The 21,187-nt window shown below is 43.0% G+C and overlaps 1 protein-coding gene across 1 annotated transcript in view; it reads left to right on the top strand.

Annotated features, from left to right (window-relative positions):
- Positions 1 to 20,374, top strand: part of LOC126353813 (uncharacterized) — a 328,822-nt gene extending 308,448 nt beyond the window's left edge. The window contains exon 10 of the mRNA XM_050002966.1: positions 19,997 to 20,374. Coding sequence (XP_049858923.1) covers positions 19,997 to 20,374 — 378 coding nt within the window. The remainder of the gene's footprint in view (positions 1 to 19,996) is intronic.
- The last annotated feature ends 813 nt before the right edge of the window (positions 20,375 to 21,187 follow it).

Genomic DNA, 21,187 nt, shown 5'->3' with positions numbered 1-21,187 from the left:
GGCACCTCAGTTGGACCAGCGTTCGTGCTGGACGTGCAGACCGCGTGAGACGACGCTTCATCCAGTCCCAAACATGCTCAATGGGGGACGGATCCGGAGATCTTGCTGGCCAGGATAGTTGACTTACACCTTCTAGAGCACGTTGGGTGCCACGGGATACATGCGGACGTGCATTGTCCTGTTGGAACAGCAAGTTCCCTTGCCGGTCTAGGAATGGTAGAACGATGGGTTCGATGACGGTTTGGATGTACCGTGCACTATTCAGTGTCCCCTCGACGATCATCAGAGTTGTACGGCCAGTGTAGGAGATCGCTCCCCACACCATGATGCCGGGTGTTGGCACTGTCTGCCTCGATCGTATGCAGTCCTGATTGTGGGGCTCACCTGCACGGCGCCAAACACGCATACGACCATCATTGGCACCAAGGCAGAAGCGACTCTCATCGCTGAAGACGACACGTCTCCATTCGTCCCTCCATTCACGCCTGTCGCGACACCACTGGAGGCGGGCTGCACGATGTTGGGGCGTGAGCGGAAGACGGCCTAACGGTGTGTGGGACCGTAGCCCAGCTTCATGGAGACGGTTGCGAATGGTCCTCGCCGATACCCCAGGAGCAACAGTGTCCCTAATTTGCTGGGAAGTGGCGGTGCGGTCCCCTACGGCACTGCGTAGGATCCTACGGTCTTGGCGTGCATCCGTGCGTCGCTGCGGTCCGGTCCCAGGTCGACGGGCACGTGCACCTTCCGCCGACCACTGGCGACAACATCGATGTACTGTGGAGACCTCATGCCCCACGTGTTGAGCAATTCGGCGGTACGTCCACCCGGCCTCCCGCATGCCCACTATACGCCCTGGCTCAAAGTCCGTCAACTGCACATACGGTTCACGTCCACGCTGTCGCGGCATGCTACCAGTGTTAAAGACTGCGATGGAGCTCCGTATGGCACGGCAAACTGGCTGACACTAACGGAGGCGGTGCACAAATGCTGCGCAGACAGCGCCATTCGACGGCCAACACCGCGGTTCCTGGTGTGTCCGCTGTGCCGTGCGTGTGATCATTGCTTGTACAGCCCTCTATCAGTGTCCGGAGCAAGTATGGTGGGTCTGACACACCGGTGTCAATGTGTTCTTTTTTCCATTTCCAGGAGTGTATATAAGGCCCGTGAAATTAAAAAAAAATTCCTATTATCACACCTTAAGTATAGGATGGTCCACTGTGGGCTGTAATTATCATTGGGCAGCGAAATTTGGTAGATGCTCTAATGCGTTAATGCTAAACCGATTTCCGGTGGAAAAAAGTTCCACTTTTGGCCATCAGGTGCAAATGTGTAGCTGTGAGTGCAAGGAAGATGTACAGAAATGTTTCCGTATATGATGGAGTAGGAACAGGACGTGGGCAGAAAAGGTCAAAAAGTGAAAAAGGATTAATGATTCTATTACTAGCGGCCGCTTATATCATTTGTTCAACATGAGCACTGGAGACGTCGACGAGATGCTGTACAGCGCCGAACATGCACCTGGTGACCAAAATTGGAACTAAACTTTTTCCGTCGTAAACCGTAACACATCAGCACATCTACCAAGTTTCTCTACCATATGATGATTACTCACCTCGCTGCTGTTGCATTTTGATTATGGTGTGTGGGGTTGATGGCCGGGAGGCCACATACGTGGGAGTTCTGTAGCCGGGTTGCAAGTATTATTTCAGGTGGCGCCACATTCGGTGACTTGTGTGTTGGTGATGATGATATGATGTGTACAAAAAAGCAATCAGGCCACGAACGGAGCAAATATTCAACCCAGCCAGGAATAGAACCCGGGCCCAACAGATAAACTGCAGTCTCCAATAGACCACGGTCATGATGTTTAACTCCGATACCTGTAGGTAGATACTTCGCCTTCTTCTACGAGGCATAAAATAATCTTCTCCGAAACAAAATGAGAAAACTGTTATGTTACAGAGAGTAAATGGCGTTAAGAGTACTCAGACTGTACGAAATGCGAATCTTTTTCCGTTTCAAGCATGTAGTAGACTTCGAACAAATTCTGAGTTTTAATGGCATTTTTTCAGCGTACTGACACTTTCAAAAAATAACGGCGAAGTTCTGCATTTGTGCGACCATGATATTGGTAGCTGCTATACAAATACTTTCTTAATGTTGGTAATGTTCATCCAACTACTGAAATACGATTTTTTGTACGAACGTGTTTCGCCTTTGTGATTCGAAACGCTGTAACCACGGGGTCTCTCTCTCTCTCTCTCTCTCTTCTCTCTCTCTCTCTCTGTGTGTGTGTGTGTGTGTGTGTCTGTCTTTTTTAGCTTTGCAGTGATGATTTGATATCTGCATGCATATTTCACATAAAATTTTGCCTTTATTTTCCTCACTGACATCAGAAACATCGGCACAGTAGGGACTCTTTGCTACGTACAAGTTTCTTGGTGTTTGTTATCACACACATGTCGAAATTATCGAGGTGGTACTACATTCTTTACTTCTTCTACCGGTTTCGGTCAATGATACACAACACAGTAAGGCTACCAATGAAATTTGCTGGGAGGAAAGTATTTCATGGACGATCAGTAACGCAGCCAGTTGGTAACCAGTGTTGGAAGGCAGTTGGGGGGTAGGAGCTGTACCCCCGTCCCCACCTCCTCCCCTCAAGGCATGATTTTGAACTTCCTGCTCTAATTCTTATGGACTCATAGCCTCTCACTTCGTTAACAGTCTTGTCACTACGTTACAAAAATGACATACAGTAACCATTTATGTACTAATACCGTGAGACGCATTCTGAGACTTCATACCTAATCTTCATGTCCATTCTGTCTCTCACATTGCGATTGCAGTCTCTCTGAGCAGTGTTATTTTGTTGTTTTCACAGGGAACGCCGAAGTTCCGAAACATAAGGCTTACAGCTACTGTGGCCTTTGTAACTCTGCAGATGAAATGCATTACATATACAGAACTTGCTACATTCCACTAATTGATCACGACAGGCACACAGTATCCTCACTGCAGGCTTCACCATCCACATCACAATCGTACTTATGGGCAATAAATAATTCGTATAATTACAAAATTTAATAATCAAATTTATCAACATATGAAACAATTCACTCCGACACATAGGCTTTTGTTCTTCATCCTACCGTCAATATATTTTGGATAAATGACAGCATCGAACATAAAGATTGAAATCCTTTATTTTACAGATCGATTTCGGTCGCTGTGTCACACAATGACCGAAATCGATCTGTAAAATAAAAGATTTTAATATTTATGACCGATGCGGCCCTGTATCCAAAATGCATTGACAACAATACGGTCGTGATGCACACGGTTCCCAATGAAGTTACACATCACCCTAATGTTATGTGTAAGATCACAGTTTCTGCTCTTGTACCTACACAATTTCTGTTCGTTTCCCACTAAATATTGTACTTTCCTTCCTATTCTTTACATCGCATTAACTCTTATTCCACAGATCATGAATAAGACATTTAGCAATGATGTGGAACGTGTCAATTTAACGTAAGTTCTCTTTACACAATACAATTTTTTCTTTTTTTTTACATTTAGTATATCACATCTAAAGATTCATCCATTGAGTAGCAGGAGCTATCATTCAGAAATTGCTGTAATTTGTTTTTAAATGTTGGTGGGCTATCTGTCACACTTTTACTGCTATTTGGCAAATGACCAAAGATCTTTGTCCCAGCATAATTCACCACTTCCTGTGCCAAAGTCAGATTTAACCTAGAATAGTGAAGATCATCCTTTCCTCACAATTTGTTTTAACTGGGATGAGTTATTAATAACAAATTTCGTAAGTGAATGTATGTATTGTGAAGATACTGCGAATATCCCGAGTTCCTTAAATCAATATCTGAAAGGTGCTGTTGGGTGGGCTGCAGCTATTATTCTGATTGCACATATTGTTCAATGAGTGCTTTTTTCCTTATGATGAATTACCGCAAAATATTATGACATATGTAAACCGTGAATGAAAATAGACATAGTAATCTAATTTACTGTTATTTTTATCACCAAAATTTGGAATAACCGTAATAGCATAAGCAGCTGAAGCTAACAGTTTCAGCAAATTATCAATTCAATTTCTCATCAATGCAAACACTCAGAAAATTTGAATACTCTTCCTTAGCAATAAACCTCGGTTCAAAGTCTATATTTATCAGTGGTGTTATGAGAATCCACTTCCAAAGAACAATTTAATACTTTTCTAGAAGACAATATTTACAATTTCCTCAACTGATTCTTGTTTGTTGCGTATGATTAATGTACTTGTATCATCAGCGAAGCGAACTAGCTTTGCATCTTCCTGAATATAGAGTGGAAAGTTATTAATGTATATTAAGAACGATGAGGACCCCAGACTCAACCCGTGGGACACTGTTCTTGATATCTCCACAGTCAGAGGACACTGTTGATTTTTGCAGACTATCTGTACTGCTAATTCCGACCTTCAGCATTCTTCCAATTAGATATGAACTAAACCATTTGTGTGCTGTCGTACTCATACCACAAAACTTAAGCTCATCTAGAAGAATTTCATGATTCACACAGCCAAAAGCCTTTGAGAGATCACAAAATACCCAGTGGATGATGTTCAGTTGTTCAGAGCATGTAATATTTGATCAGTGAAATATATGTAGCTTTTTCTGTTGACATGTCTTTCTCAAAACCAATGTGACATTTTGCTAATTCTTCATTTTTACAAAAATGTGATGCTACTCTTGAATATATTACTGTTTCAGGAATTTTGGATAAAGCTCTCAGACATGGGATTCTAAGGCAGTTGTTAGCATCAGACATATCCCTTTTTTATGCAATGGTTTAACAATGGCATACTTCAGTTTATTTGTAAAAATGCCCTATTTCGGTGATCTATTACATATGTGGCTGTGAATCCTACTTCTATGAAGACAGCAAGCTTTTAGCACTCTGTTCGAAATGGCATTAATTCCAGCCGAACTTTTGCTTATGGGTGAATTTATTATTTTTCTAATACAGTCCTTTTAGAAAATTACTATTACAAGTACACCGCGATGCCCTTTGCTTAATACAATGAGCATACTATTCTGGAAGGGCTGTGTTTAGCTTATTATTTCATTAATCTCAATGCCAGTTAAAGCGACTTAGATCTTACACCATCCACCAGTATACGAACTGCGAAGAAATCTGATCGACTCCTACTGAAATGCAAAACTTCACATCACCCACTGCCAAACACGATTACGATTTTCAGGCCTATTCGCATTATTGAGTCTCAATAAATTTCAGCCTCTCCATTTTCCTGCACTGGAATTTTCAGTTTTCATGGGATACATAGTCTTACAAATTTGACACTCATATCTGTAGCACGTAAGCATTTCCCATCCTCTTCCTTGCAGATCCCTCATAAACAGTCGCTCATCGGAAGATGCGAGTAGCAGAGTGATTAACCTACAGTTTATTGTGTGTACATGATCTTGATATTATTACTGTTGAAGTCGGAAAATAGTGGTGGATACGAGTATGAGAGTGTCGTGGATTTGTCTCCAACGACTGGTGATATCAGATCTTCCATAGTCCTGCAGCCCAGATTCGGCTGATATACAACTTTCTTTGTTAATAATCTCCATCATGCTTTCCAGGACCCGTGTTACGACTGTTCCTGTTACGACTGCTCTTGTTACCATGGACGAGAGTGGTGCTGTAAGTATCCACTTTCGTCGTCATATATTCATGGAAGGAAGTAACGAGAGATAATATCGACGAAGTGTATCCACTATAACACGAAAACAACGACCCGCCACGAAGAAACTATACGATTGGGGCGGAAATCGTTAGATGTGATGTACAAATTCATACAAATGATTACAGTTTTAGAAAAATTGGATCAATTATTGAAGACACCTCTGTCCATTATACGAGCACTTATTCAGCTTGGCATTGATTGACACCGTTGTTGGATCTCCTCCTGAGGGGTATCATACCAAATTGTATCCAGTTGGTGCGTGAGATAGTCAAGATCCCGAGCGGGTTGGAGGCACTGCCCATTATGCTCCATTCACTCACAGTTGGGGAGCGATCTGACAACCTTGCTGGCCAAGGTATAGCTTGATAGGCACTAAGATAAGCAGTAGAAACTTTCGCGATGCACCGACGTGCATTGCCTTGCTGAAATGTAAGCCCAGGATGGCTTGCCGTGAAGGGCAGAAAAGTGTGAGTAGAATATTGTCGACGTACCGTTGTGCTTTAAGAGTGCAGTTGATGACAACCGAATGGATTATTCTATGAAAAGAAATGGAATCTCAGTCCTTCACTCCTGGTTGTCGGACAGTGCGGCGGGCGAGAGTCAGGTTGGTATCCCACTGTTGTCTTGAGGCGTCTCCAGACACACCTTCGCTGGCCAGTGGGGATCAGCTGTAAACGGGAGTCATCACTGAAAACATTCTACTCCGCCAATGAGATTCCAGGCAGAAGACTTCTCTGGAGGCACTCTGGACAGCTGTGTGTTACCAACCTGACTGTCGCCCGCCATATGGCAAACCGTAATTATAGTCAGATGTGTCAGTTCACTTCATAGCAGGACCCCTTTTGTTGTCATCCGCGGCACTCATACACACAGCGATGCGTTGTCAATATTCTACGCTCCATTTTGCTGCCCTACACGGCAAGTCATAGAGTTTCCACCGCTTTTCTTCGTAGTTGCCATACCGTACCTTCACCAACATAGTTTCCGGAAATCTCCCCAAATAACAACGTTTGGAGCATTATGGGCATGGGCTTCCAACACGTTTGGGATTTTGAGTGTCTAATGCGCCAATGGGACAGAATTTGGCTCAATATCCCTCAGGAGCACATCCAACAACTTCAATCAATCAATGTGAAGCCGAATAAATGTTTGCATAAAGTGCAGAAGTGAACCAACGCATTATTGAGTGGGCTGGATTGTTTGGGGGAAGAGACCAAACAGCGAGGTCATGGGTCTCATCGGAGTAGGGAATGATGGGGGAGGAAGTCAGCCGTGCCCTTTCAAAGGAACCATCCCGGAATTTGCCTGCACCGAGTTAGGAAAATCGCGGAAAACCTAAATCAGGATGGCCGGACGCGGGATTGAACCGTCTTCTTCCCGAATGCGAGTCCAGTTTGCTACCCACTGCGCCACCTCGCTCAGTTCGGGTTATCGACTTACTCAATTTGTGAACCACCTTTTCTTGAATAAATGACACAATTTTTCTGAAATTTTAATCATTTGTCTACATGCACATCACATCCACCGATTTCCATCGCAGTCGTTTTTTTCTTCTTTATTTTATTCTTTTTTTTTACTTCTTTTCCTTAAAGTGCATATTTGAAGCCCATCTGTGACAGGTAGAAAAACTACACGCACTGTGGCAAGATTTACCGGTCACACAGATACCTGTTTATAATCTTATGCGTAGTGCTAGTAGTTTCAGTACGTGACTTTTGTCTGTGTTATTCTAACATAAGTACTGCTGATAAAAATAACGCATTTTTAAATAATAATTAAAATAAAAAAACGCTTTTTTGTCTGCCCACACAGGACGACTCAAACCTCAAGGGTCAAAATCACGCAAATGTTAGATGATGTCAATATGAGACAATGCTTGCTGGAAAAGAATAATTAGTTTTTATTGGCATAAACGAAGTCCACTGTACAGCGACAACTTAAGATCCTAGCAGCTGTCCAAAGTGGCGACAGTTGGTGTCAATGTATGCATTATAGTGGGTGTAAAACGTTGCCACACACTCTCTCAAATATCCTTCGGGCTTGTTGTCTGTTGTTGTAACAGACCACCCCAGTTTGTACATCCCACATTGCAAACACACGCTATGCTGGACAGGGAGACTCATAAAACAGGGTCAGGTGATTGCCACTTTGATGTAAGCCTGAGCCATTTGACATGTCAGAAAAAGTCTATTGTAGCTTAGTGAAAACACTATGCCACTGCAGTCGTAATTGACTGTCGTAAAGAGAATAATGACATGTGTAATAATTATTGTTAGACATGTGTCAAAATAGTTCAAATGGCTCTGAGCACTATGGGACTTGACATCTGTGGTCATCAGTCCCCTAGAACTTAGAACTACTTAAACCTAACTAACCTAAGGACATCACACACATCCATGCCCGAGGCAGGATTCGAACCTGCGACCGTAGCAATCGCGTGGTTCCAGACTGGGAGCCTAGAACAGCTAGACCACCGCGGCCGCCAGACATGTGTCCACCACACACATTTCCAACCCTCGAGCCATTACGGTCCGTGGTTTGAAGTAAGTCTCTTAAATTAAGAGTTTCCCTCATGTACCACAGAAAGAGTCATTTGAATAATTTCTCTGTCGCACAGCTTTAATCCTGCGTCGAGTATCTCTAGAGACCTTCAGGTAATCTTTCTCCCACCAGAGGGAAGTTCATAATGGCCTGTGGGCACCTCGAGAAATAAACTGAACATCAACTAAAATAAATAACACTATAATTTCCATATTCAATGACAAATTAAAAAAGAAGACAAAGAGAAGCGCAAAATGTCGAAGTATAATTAGAAGTAGATCGTACGACAACATAGACCTATTTGCAAAAATATGAAATGCCAGTGAAATGCGATAACGGTCGCTGAAAATGGTTCCGTAACAGGGACGAGCGACATGAACCGTGTTAATGGTCGGAGAAAAAAAAAGGTGACATCCGAACTTAACGTGCAGAAGAGCGCAGCAAACGCTTCAGAGATAAAAATGTTCACCGATAACTGTACGTTCGCCAGCAGATAGTATTTCACAAAACGGCAGCTTTGCGCTGAAGATTCACACGATGTACATGAAAAAACTAAAAATTGCTTTTTCTTCGTGGTACAACTGTAGTTTTTTAAATTCTCTGCCTGTAGCTACATGAGCAAACTTAAGAACTTATAATAACATATAGAGCTGTAGAACAGTGTGCATTATTCGTGCTTAAATCCCTACAAAGACCCTGCAACAGTGAACAGATAGTCAAACATAAGATTGGCAAGAGTTAGACATGCATAGAAACGGAATAAGGTAGCAACACCTCAGTTAAACCGCTGCGAAACTCTTGCATTGCCGTCGTAAGACAATGTGAAAGCCAATTTTGGAAACAGAGCGAATGCCTGTTTACATTTAGCGTGCCCTCCATACTGCAGCCACCATAAAATGAGAGGCTGCTCTGTTTGTAAGCGCCGGAAGAAGGAATCTAGCGTCATATCTGAAGGAACTATCCCGGCACCTGTTTATAATGATTAAGGAAAACGCGGAACACTGTAAAACAGGGTTTCCTCCAGACACTTCTCTTATGTTCCACGTTACAGGACCGAAGGTCATATAAGCAATGCAGAAATACCTGTATTGGTGTTTGACGACGCTTCTGCTGTAAGTTTTGCTGATTCCTACAACTGGAAACGCAAAATGACGGTTGGATCGGAAACATAAATATGATAAAAATGTAATAAAACCCTAAAAATATTATAAATTCACGCCGAAACTAACTTTCGACAATTAACTGACAGGATTACGAAAATAACACTTACTGCGACAACTAAACGTTTTAAATTACGAATTGCCAATTTTACCTTGGGAAGGAAATTCTGTTCTAGTGCTTCAGGAATAGAGAAGAATCTGCTCCCAAGAGGTGGTATGTCAGAAACACAAAAAGAGATTTGTGCGTCTGCCTTCACTAGCTTGCCAAAATAAGTTCCCATAACATTTTTTCCACACTTAATGGCGTATTGTTTTTCTATTCTTTTCCCATACATTATTTAGCTTTTACGAAAAAGCTATGTTTTTGGCAATGCAGTATAGTAAGTACCATAGATCTATTGTTCTGTCACTGTTTCGCGTGATCCCTATGTCCTGAATAACTGACTGTCTGACTAACTGACTGACTCATCATTGCCCAACCCAAACCGCTAAGGATAGAAAGTTGAAATGTGGTGAAGTGCGAAGCCTATGCTGTACACGTAGTTTAAGAGGGGATTTTTCGAAATTCCAACCATAAGATGGTGAACTAGGGGATGAATTTAAAAAAAATGTCGCTATTACGGCGATTTTGACTACAAATACTAGCATCTGCTTTCTCAGTCACAAATAAAGAAATACGCGTTTCAGCGTTCTTGTAAATTCATCCACTATGGGGGTTGAAAGCGGCTCAACGTTTTTTTTTTTAAATAAATAATTACTAAACAGCTATTAAAAGATTTTTAAGGCTACATCTGTGACAACTGGTATTTCACTTTTTGGATAAAAATTTAAAAAAATTAATGTTTCAGTGTTCCTGAAAATGCAGCCCCTAGGGGAATGCAATAGGGGATGAAAATTTTTTACAAAATATTTTCTTATATCAAATAAATTTTAAAGCTAAATTTATGAAAATTCATATTTCACCTCTGGGTCAGATATAAAGAAATATTTGTTAGGGGATGAAAGTAATTATGGACACATCTCCAAAAGAGCGCTAAAGACATGGTTAATGAAACTTTGGACTACAGTGACCAGAATCGCTTTTCGGTCAGAAATACAGTCGAAAAAGCCCATGCTTATATGGCCTTAATTAGCATGAAAAGCTTAGAATGTGTTGAACTCTGTGAACAACATAAAAATCGATTACATAACAATAAAAACAGAAAATCTCTTCAGGCCATACCGCCTACAAGAGCGAAGCAGCTGGTGCTAAGTTAGTCTCTCAAATTATTTGTTTAGAAACATGCTCTCGGTCAAACCTAATAGCAACAACTACAGAGTCGTTCCTGTACGCTATTCTTTGTTTATTGCATTGCTAATCGAATATCTTGTAGACAAACGGGTAATGAAAGTTATCTCGGCTCACCACAGGGTGAAACCAAGACCCTTATTTAATCAAACCGAAGTAATCAAACGTCGTGCTTGCTGTTAAAATTGCACTGCATAAACAGGTGTAACGTCTGTTAGAAGCAACTAAGTGGTCTCATTCTGTAGTACTTGATGAACATAATTTGGATAATTTGCGTGCCATGCGGTACGCTGCCTTAATACGTATACACTGAGGTGACAAAAGCCAAGGGACAGCGATGTGCACATACTCAGATCGCGGTAGTACCGCGAACACAAGATATATAAAGGCAGAGCGTGGCGGAGGTGTCATTTGTACTCAGCTGATTGGTGTCAAAAGGTTTCCGGCGTGATTATGATCATGAAATGAGCTAACACACTTTGAGTAAGGAATGGTAGTCGGCGTTAGACGCATGGGATACTCCATTTCGGAAAAGCTGTGGTGTCACCGCCAGACACGACACTTGCTAGGTGGTAGCCTTTAAATCGGCCGCGGTCCGGTAGTATACGTCGGACCCACGTGTCGCCACTATCAGTGATTGCAGACAGAGCGCCGCCACACGGCAGGTCTAGAGAGACTTCCAAGCACTCGCTCCAGTTGTACAGCCGACTTTGCTAGCGATGGTTCACGGACTTCTACGCTCTCATCTGCCGAGACGATAGTTAGCATAGCCTTCAGCTACGTTATTTGCTACGACCTAGCAAGGCCACAGCATCCGTACTATTGACATTGTAAACCATGTATCGTCAAGAGCGACGTTCGTCATTGATGGATTAAAGTTAAGTATTCCACCAGCTACCTCCGTTTTATCTCAATTCTGATTCCCTTGTCATGTCCCAGACCTCACGCCAGCCTGCGTGAGCTAAAACGCGTGCATTTCGGCCTCCTTTAGTAATGGTGTTGGCTCTCCTGCCAACCACAACAAAAGCAATACAGTATTCCGAGATTCACAATGTCAGGATTGTGACGATAATACAAAGTTTCAGGAATTACCTCTCAGCACGGTCAACACAGTGCTCGACGGCCTTTACTTCACAACCGAGAGCAGCGGCTGTTGCGTATAGTTGTCAGTGCTAACAGACAAGCAACAGCGCACGAAACATCCGCAGAAATCAATGTGGGGCGTACCACGAACGTATCTGTTAGGACAGTGCCGTGAAATTTGGCGTTAATGTGCAGGAGACGGCAGACGAATGACGCGACTGCCTTGGCTAAGAGCACGACATCGCCTGCCGTGCCTGTCGTGGAATCGTGGTCATATCGGTTGGGCACTAGACTATTCGAAAACCGCAGGCGCGTCAAGTTTTCAGTTGGTAACAGCTGATAGCAGTGTTCGAGTGTAACACAGACCCTACGAAGTCATGGATTCAGGTTGTGAACAAGGCACTGTGGGAGCTGGTGGCGGCTCCATAACGGTGTGGTATTTGTTTACATGGAATGGACTGGGTGCTTTTGTTCAACTCAATCTGCCTAGAAATGGTTATGTTCAGCTACATCTACATCTACATGATTACTCTGCAATTCACATTTCAGTACTTAGCAGAGGGTTCATCGAACCACAATCATATTATCTCTCTACCAATCCACTCCCGAACAGCGAGCGGGAGAAACGAACACCTATACCTTTCTGTTCGAGCTCTGATTTCTCTTATTTTATTTTGATGATCATTCCTACCTATGGAGGTTAGGCTCAACAAAATATTTTCTCATTCGAAAGAGAAAGTTGGTGACTTAAATTTCGTAAATAGATCTCGCCGCGACGAAAAACGTCTTTGCTTTAATGACTTCCATCCCAACTCTTGTGTCTCATCTGCCACACTCTCGCCCCTATTACGTGATAATACAAAACAAGCTGCCCTTTTTTGCACCTTTTCTATGTCCTCCGTCAACCCGCCTGGTAAGGATCCCAAAACGCGCAGCAATATTCTAACAGAGGACGAACGAGTGTAGTGTAAGCTGTCTCTTTAGTGGACTTGTTGTATCTTCTAAGTGTCCTGCCAATAAAACGCAACCTTTGGCTCGCCTTCGCCACAATATTATCTATGTGGTCTTTCCAACTAAAGTTATTCGTAATTTTAACACCCAGGTACAACCTTGAAAATTGTACAATTTATCGAGTAATCGAATTCCAACGAATTTCTTATGGAACTCATGTGGATCACCTCACACTTTTCGTTATTTAGCGTCAACTGCCACCTGCCACAGGAAGAGGAGGAGATTAGTGCTTAACGTCCCGTCGGCAACGAGATCATTAGAGACGGAGCGCAAGCTCGGGTGAGGGAAGGATGGGGAAGGAAATCGGCCGTGCCCTTTCAAAGGAACCATCCCGGCATTTGCCTGAAAAACCTAAATCAGGATGGCCGGAGACGCGATTGAACCGTCGTCCTCCCAAATGCGAGTCCAGTGTGCTAACCACTGCGTCACCTCGCTCAGTCACCTGCCACACCACGCAGCAATCTTTTCTAAATCGCTTTGCAACTGATACTGGTCCTTGGATGACCTTACTAGACGGTAAATTACAGCATCATCTGCGAACAACCTAAGAGAACTGCTCAGATTGTCACCCAGGTCATTTATATAGATCAGCAACAGCAGAGGTCCCAGATATCACTTCAGTTTTCCTCGATGATTTGCCGTCTATTACTACGAACTGCGACCTTCCTGACATGAAATCACGTATCCAGTCTTACAACTGAGAAGATGCCCCATAGGCCCGCAGCTTGATTAGAAGTCGCTTGTGAGGAACGGTGTCAAAAGCTTTCCGGAAATCTAGAAATACAGAATCAACTTGAGATCCCCTGTCGATAGCGGTCATTACTTCGTGCGAATAAAGAGCTAGCTGCGTTGCACAAGAACGATGTTTTCTGAAACCATCCTGATTACGTATCAATAGATCGTTCCCAACGAGGTGATTCATAATGTTTGAATACAGTATATGCTCCAAAACCCTACTGCAAACCGACGTCAATGATATAGGTCTATAGTTCGATGGATTACTCCTACTACCCTTCTTAAACACTGGTGCGACCTGCGCAATTTTCCAATCTGTAGGTACAGATCTATCGGTGAGCGAGCGGTTGTATATGATTGCTAAGTAGGGAGCTATTGTATCAGCATAATCTGAAAGGAACCTAATCGGTATACAATCTGGACCTGAAGACTTGCCCGTATCAAGCGATTTGAGTTGCTTCGCTACCCCTAAGGTATCTACTTCTAAGAAAGTCATGCTAGCGCTGTTCGTGTTTCAAATTCTGGAATATTCCATTCGTCTTCCCTGGTGAAGGAATTTCGGAAAACAGCGTTCAATAACTCCGCTTTAGCGGCACAGTCGTCGGTAACAGTACCATCGGCACTGCGCAGCGAAGGTATTGACTGCGTCTTGCCGCTTGTGTACTTTACATAAGACCAGAATTTCTTCGCATTTTCTACCAAATTTCGAGACAATGTTTCGTTTTGGAACCTATTAAAGGTATCTCGCATTGAAGTCCGTGCCAAATTTCGTGCGTCTGTAAATTTTAGCCAATCTTCGGGATTTTGCGTTCTTCTGAACTTCGCATGCTTTTTCCGTTGCCTCTGCAACAGCGTTCTGACCTGTTTTGTGTACCACGGGGGATCCGTTCCATCTCTTACAAATTTATGAGGTATGAATCTATCAATTGCTGTTGCTACTATATCTTTGAATTTGAGCCACATCTCGTCTACATTTGCATAGTCAGTTCGGAAGGAATGGAGATTGTCTCTTAGGAAGGCTTCTTGTGACACTTTATCCGCTTTTTTAAATAAAATTATTTTGCGTTTGTTTCTGGTGGGTTTGGAAGAAACGGTATTGAGCCTAGCTACAACGACCTTGTGATCACTAATCCCTGCCTCACTCATGGTTCTCTCTATTAGCTCTGGATTGTTCGTGGCTAAGAGGTCAAGTGTGTTTTCGCAACCATTTACAATTCGTTTGGGTTCGCGGACTAACTGCTCGAAATAATTTTCGGAGAAAGCATTTAGGACAATCTCGGAAGATGTTTTCTGCCTACCACCGGTTTTGAACAAGTATTTTTGCCAACATATCGAGGGAAGGTTGAAGTCTCCACCAACTGTAACCGTATGAGTGGGGTATTTATGTGTTACGAGACTCAAATTTTCTCTGAACTGTTCAGCAACTATATCATCGGAGTCTGGGGGTCGGTAGAAGGTGCCAATTATTAACTCAGTTCGGCTGTTACGTTTAACCTGCACCCATACCAATTCGCACGGAGTATCTACTTCGACTTTACTACAAGATAAACCACTACTGACAGACACAAACACTCTACCATCAATTCTGCCTAATCTATCTTTCCTTAACACCGTCTTCGAGACCATCATGTACTTAAAGTTCCCATGGCAATGCACCATGTCACTCTGTCACAGCTGTTTGCGATTGATTTGAAGAACATTGTGGATAGTCAGAGTGAATGATTTGACCACCCAAATCGCCCGACATGAATCCCTTCGAACGTTTATGGCACATAGTCGAGTGGTCAGTTAGTGCACGAAATCCTGCATCAGCAACAGTTTAGCAATTATGGACTGCTGTGGAGGCAGTGTGGCGAAATATTTCTGCAGGGAAATTCCAACTACTCCTTAAGTCACTGCCACATCAAGTTGCTGCACTACAACGGTTAAAAGTATATTAGGAAGTATCCTATGACCTTCGTCAACCCTGTGTACACTGTCTATAATATAAATCCGTGACTTACTGTGTTAAATCCTTAACGTGAGATTGCACCTCTTAACCAGTGGATTATGACAGCATTTTCAATTTTTAAATTCTATCAGCAAAGATTTGAAATATTTAAAATCTAATATTTATTTCCCCTGGAATCAGCTACACAAGTAACATGCTATTGGGATTATGCACTGTTGTTGCCGTTGTATGTGGCGTGTGAAATTTCGTTCTCTATTCCTATTAGTTTCATTTCTGCCAGTACTTGAAACAAAGCATAAGATGCAAACCATTCCAACTTTGTTATCAGCAATGTATGTGATTCGTAGACAGGTACTATCTCTGCTGTGGTAGATACGTTTTGCCCGAGATTCTTCCGTTAAATTATCCATTTTATCTTTTTCAGTGGCACACATGGCTTCTTTTTTCGTCGGATCCGAGCAGTCATGCAACGTAAAACAATTTCTCACACGAGTTGTTCTCTGGAATGAGTTTGTTCTTCTTGTCATCCGATTACTTTCTCAATCTCCCGCTGTGCGGTCGTTTCTGTTAGTGTGTCAAGACTCTGACGTGTTCCCTCTCTTCATCTCGAAAAACCTTCAAGTTTCTAATTTTTGTTTTGAATTTGATTGTTTTCTTCATTTATGTTCATCTCTTTTGAATCCTTTTGAGTTTCATTGATCAACTGAGTTTTGTTATTGAATGTTGGAAGATTCTTTCGGTTAATTTATTTTCCTCGTTTCTTCTCACGAGAGCAAAGAAAATAACGCACGTTCTCCAGATTATACCTGAGAGTACTAGTATCTTCAAGAAGTTGGTCATTTTAACTGCATCATCACAATGCATACATTCGGTTATGAAATTCATCACAAATGATCCATCGCAATCTGAGAAGAATAGTGTTGTCCATTCCTAGAACACTAGAGGAAAAGTGACGTTTCTTACCCATAGTTAAAGCTGTCTGTTCGTCAGGAAGGAGTCCCACACGCAGTCACAAAAATCTTTGATCATTTGCCTAATAACGTAAAATGTATGACAGGTACCAAAGTAAGTTTTAAATTTAACTTAAAAACTTATCTCCGGGAAACTCATTATATTCCACTGACAAATTACTACTTAAAAACTGCTTGTCAGTAGAGAGAGAGAGAGAGAGAGAGAGAGAGAGAGAGAGAGAGAGAGAATTTATTTTTAAGTGTAATTGCATGATTAGGACTAAAATAATAATGTGTTAGTGTTGATATTCATCTATATATACGTAGCCTGTAAACTGAGTCGTATCACATCATTTCTGAAAAAAAGAATCCTTCCTATGATCTATGGAACATGTAACTAAACAGTTAGCGAATGATGTGGTTACAAACAGCCGAGGCTAATTGACCCACACGTGCTGTAGACTGGCGTGGAGTATGTCTCGGCATTGGCAGTAGTTGAAAACGAGGTGCAACTAGGGCCCGAGCAATCGGTGTTTTTTGTGGCTCTGTCCAGCCTTGTTGTGACAGAGTCCCTCGTTCCGTCATGTAGGGGGACGCCGCGGCACAGCGTTGACTCGCGGCAACAAAGGAAAGAAAATTACATTAATTACGTAACAGAAGTTTCATGTGGTACCTAATGTTTTTCTGCAGCAATTTCGTTATATCAAAGCGTGGGTCTGCATGACACATGCTTCTGATGCCATAATGCGCTACCTGTCTTTATACAGCGTGATGCAGCTATGACAGGCAATCCCAAATTTTTCGAGAATGAATTAATGTCTCTAGGTACGGTTTGGGCCAATTATGGCGGACAAGGTGGCGAATGTTCTAACGATCGCAAGAAATTTTTATCGTTTATTGTTGTTGAATTACGACAGCGACTTTGTTTTTCTAACGGAACTGTGTGCGATTTCCTGTGGCATTTGAAATAAGTTTCAATGAGAACTTCAATGACATTACATTTTTGGGACTTGATCAGCTATTATTAAGGTAACAGTGCCGCAAACCGCTGTCCCGCTGTCACAAGAAGAGGTTTCAAAAAACTCCTTCCTTATTATATCAATTGTAAGCAAACATTTAATTCAGATGTGGTTCGTGTGTGCAAAATGTTGACCGTGACCATTGCTACACACTATAAAGTGATTCCGGAGAAACACTACTTAATACTGGATTTCATCCGGAGCCGGCGACAGCACATTACCGTGTTATAAAAGATTCCGTGCCTTCGGGCATCGTTAGAGTTTTCTATTAGACCTCTTGTTTTAAGTTTCGCTACAGATTGAAGTATAGAAATGTTAAGTTTGTCGAGTGTGCAGACCGTTTTGTGTTTCCTGAACGACCGTTCCAATGTTCTTTTGATAGGTTCTGACTGTACATGTGCGGAATGGAAGAGACATCCGTCATGTTGGTATCACACTGATTGCCTTATGTCAAGTGGGATGTCTTCCAATAACTGCACCAGGAGCATATCTTAGGAACATCAGGTATTTCAGTGAATTTATATTCTTATCAACAAAACAGGTGCCAAAGATTCAGGTCTTCATAAGCACAAACAAATTGTTGCTAAGACAGACTGTTCTTTTTATCCACTTCTTTGAATCAGTAAGGATTTTCAGCTGGCGATTAACACTTATTGCGAAGGTTGATTTGGCTATGGGGAACGACGCTTATTCCTTGAACAAAATGTTGCATAAATATGACGCACCACTTTTTACTTTTAGTAGGTAACATTCTACCAATGAAGATGTATATGCAGCGAAAGAGTAAAGAGGGTGACGGGAGATTGAATGACTATTCGCAAAACACTCGTTAGGTTGATCCTTCTTATACTTCCGAGATGGCTCTTAGTAACATTTAGATTGTGTGGTAATACTGCTAAAATGCATTTTTAATTTCATTTCTTTCATTAGCTGCTTTCCTTTTCCCTTGCTATATTTTACTCTCCACATTTCCAGTTTCTAGAGCTGTTTTTACAATGTCTTAGAGACACGTCCTGACTGCTTGGCACGATCTTGGATATTCTTCAGCAGACACCTCGATTGAGCTGTTGGTGGCGTGAAATCTCAAAGGAGAAACCTAGCGCAGCTCGCCACGTTACTGGGGCCGGCATGGCTCCACATCGTTGTCGGTATCTTCCAGAACCTCACTGACTGTTTCCGTACACGTATCCCAGCAGTTCGCGCTGCAAAAGGTGGTTATTCAAGATTTCGACACGTGATCACATTAAAGCACTGGACAGTGTGTATTCTGTTATTTCATCCGGTTCCGTGTACTCACCGCTTTATTTTACAGCTGTCATACAGCCTGCTTCCTACTGCCACCCTGCTTGCCTTCCAGTGTACTGCCGCGCAATAACCGAAGCCACGTCGCTGTGTGTGTACTGAAGCGATTTCTGACGCTGCGAGCACAATGTTACTTGCACGTGTGCTTCGAGCCTACAGTGCAGCGTCGTGCGGAAATTCGTTTACGGCAACAGTAGAAATGTTGCGCTCGTGGAAGCGCAATGAAGATGGCTAAGAAAGTTAACAAGCTACATTATTTTTAAGACTGAACTCGCAAACTGCGATTATGGTTTATCATCTGTCCTGAATATTTCAGAACAAATTAAAAATTTGTTCCGGACTTTACTCGAACACGGATTTCCATCGAAGCTTTCTCGAATGGCTGAAGTGGTGAAGGCGACCGCACACGGCGACCATTTAATCAAGTTCGAGCTTAGTCGAGCAAAAATTGGTCTGATATATTCAACAGCTGATTCGGAGCTGTAATTGCATTCTTAAATTTAATGTGGCTGTTGATAGTGCAATATCAACCACATTGCACTACCGCATTTCATGCCACAGAAAGGCAATGAGGTGAGAAAACAATGTGTCACCCTATGAGGGAATCACGATAATGTAGTGTGAGAACAAGAGAGAGTAGACACCACGAGAAATGGAGATTAGGGTCACTCTTGGAAGCGTGCTCGGATAGTCGAAGTGGTTGATGAGACAGCTCGTGACAATCGGGAACTCCGAGATGGCCTCCTGGTCCGGCACAAATTTTCATTGATTCTGAAATATTCTACAGCTTATGCGAAACCATAATACCAGTTCGCCAATTAATTTTTAATTGAATGCGGCTGTTGATCATCAACGCAGTGTCTCAAACACTGCACTGCACTGCTGTATATTTTTTCGTTTTTATTATTTGTGCCCTCTAGCGGTGTCTGACGGTACTGCGGCATGGTGACATCAGTGTGTACCACGGCTGAAGACGCATAACTGCTAACAAACAAAAAATTGGTTACGTCACTTTATTTTCTCAACGTAATAAGTAAAATTTTATGACCCCCTCTCGTATACTACTTTGAATCACTGAAAGGCGATTATAGTGCCGTCGGTGGCCAGAATCGGTGGCCCGCAGGTCGTGGCCAATGCTAGTTAGCGTAACGGCGTGCTGGTGTGGGACTGGTGGAGAGCGTGCAGTGTCCGGCAGGTGCGGTGCCAGCCGTCGCCGGACGCGTTCAGCCCGTGCGAGGACCTGCTGGGCAACTGGGCGCTGCGCGGCGCCGCCTGGGCCGTGGGGCTGGCGGCGCTGCTAGGCAACCTCGCCGTGCTCGCCGTACTGCTGGCGGCGCGCTTCCGTCTCAGCGTGCCCAAGCTGCTCATGTGCAACCTCGCGCTCGCCGACCTCTGCATGGGCCTCTACCTGCTCATGCTCGCCGCCGTCGACGCGCGCTCCCTCGGGCAGTACTTCAACTACGCCATCGACTGGCAGAAAGGTAAGCGACAGCGCGACCTTCTGCAGCCTGCACTGCGGTCACACCAGCAACTTGATGCAAACCTATCATTCACAGAGAAGTGTCGTGAATAGTCAGTGCGTCCCTAATTATTGTGGCGCTGAGCTGATCTGTCGTCTTACGTAATTTTACTCAACAGAAAGAAAATGATAAATTTCAAGGCGCAACGAGAGTGAAACAGGGTATATGTTCAACCATGCGACCTGGACTGTTGCACTTTGCAGTTATCCATAGGAAGCACAGAGTTTGTGTGTAAGTTAGGATCTTCTCTCAAACACTTGTTCGATTTCAACCAAATGTGGCACAGGAATGGTAGGCCTCGCAACTGTTGACATTGTAGGATTTATAAACTCCTAGATCCAATAGGAGCAGAGATACCGGCAAAAACGTGTTTGTTCCAGCTCCTGGCATATAGGGTACCCTTCACAATAGGAACAGTATCAGCTGCCAAATCAACGTAGTTTGCAGGTCAGTCTATGTTTCAAGACCTTGACTTTTACACTTTTTTTATTAAAATGTGTTCATTCAAGGAATTAATAGAAATGTAAGACGTCCGACTACACTATTGGGTAGTTAAGACGCCATTAGGAGGTTGGAGATTGGGAGATCATGACTTGATGTTGTCAGTGCCTTCCCCACACACTGTAAACTAGCTTGAACAGTACTTATGTCGATTTGGATATCTTAAGCTGGGCGTGCTGGTTCATTAGTGGGAAGCTGGAGCAAATACAACCGCACTCAGGATGGAACTGACTGATTTATTACTCTTGTGTTATTTATTGCCCGTGCCCAGTGTGCAGAAATGGACTGGCTTGCTTTGGCTGCACGTCGAACCTACGACGCACAGTGGTAGGGATTTAGTATACTCGTTCACGGCCATCGCAACT

This window comes from Schistocerca gregaria, chromosome 1, assembly GCF_023897955.1.
Source record: "Schistocerca gregaria isolate iqSchGreg1 chromosome 1, iqSchGreg1.2, whole genome shotgun sequence".
In the NCBI taxonomy this organism is placed as follows: Eukaryota; Metazoa; Arthropoda; class Insecta; order Orthoptera; family Acrididae; genus Schistocerca; species Schistocerca gregaria.
This window is presented reverse-complemented; position numbering and strand designations above follow the sequence as displayed.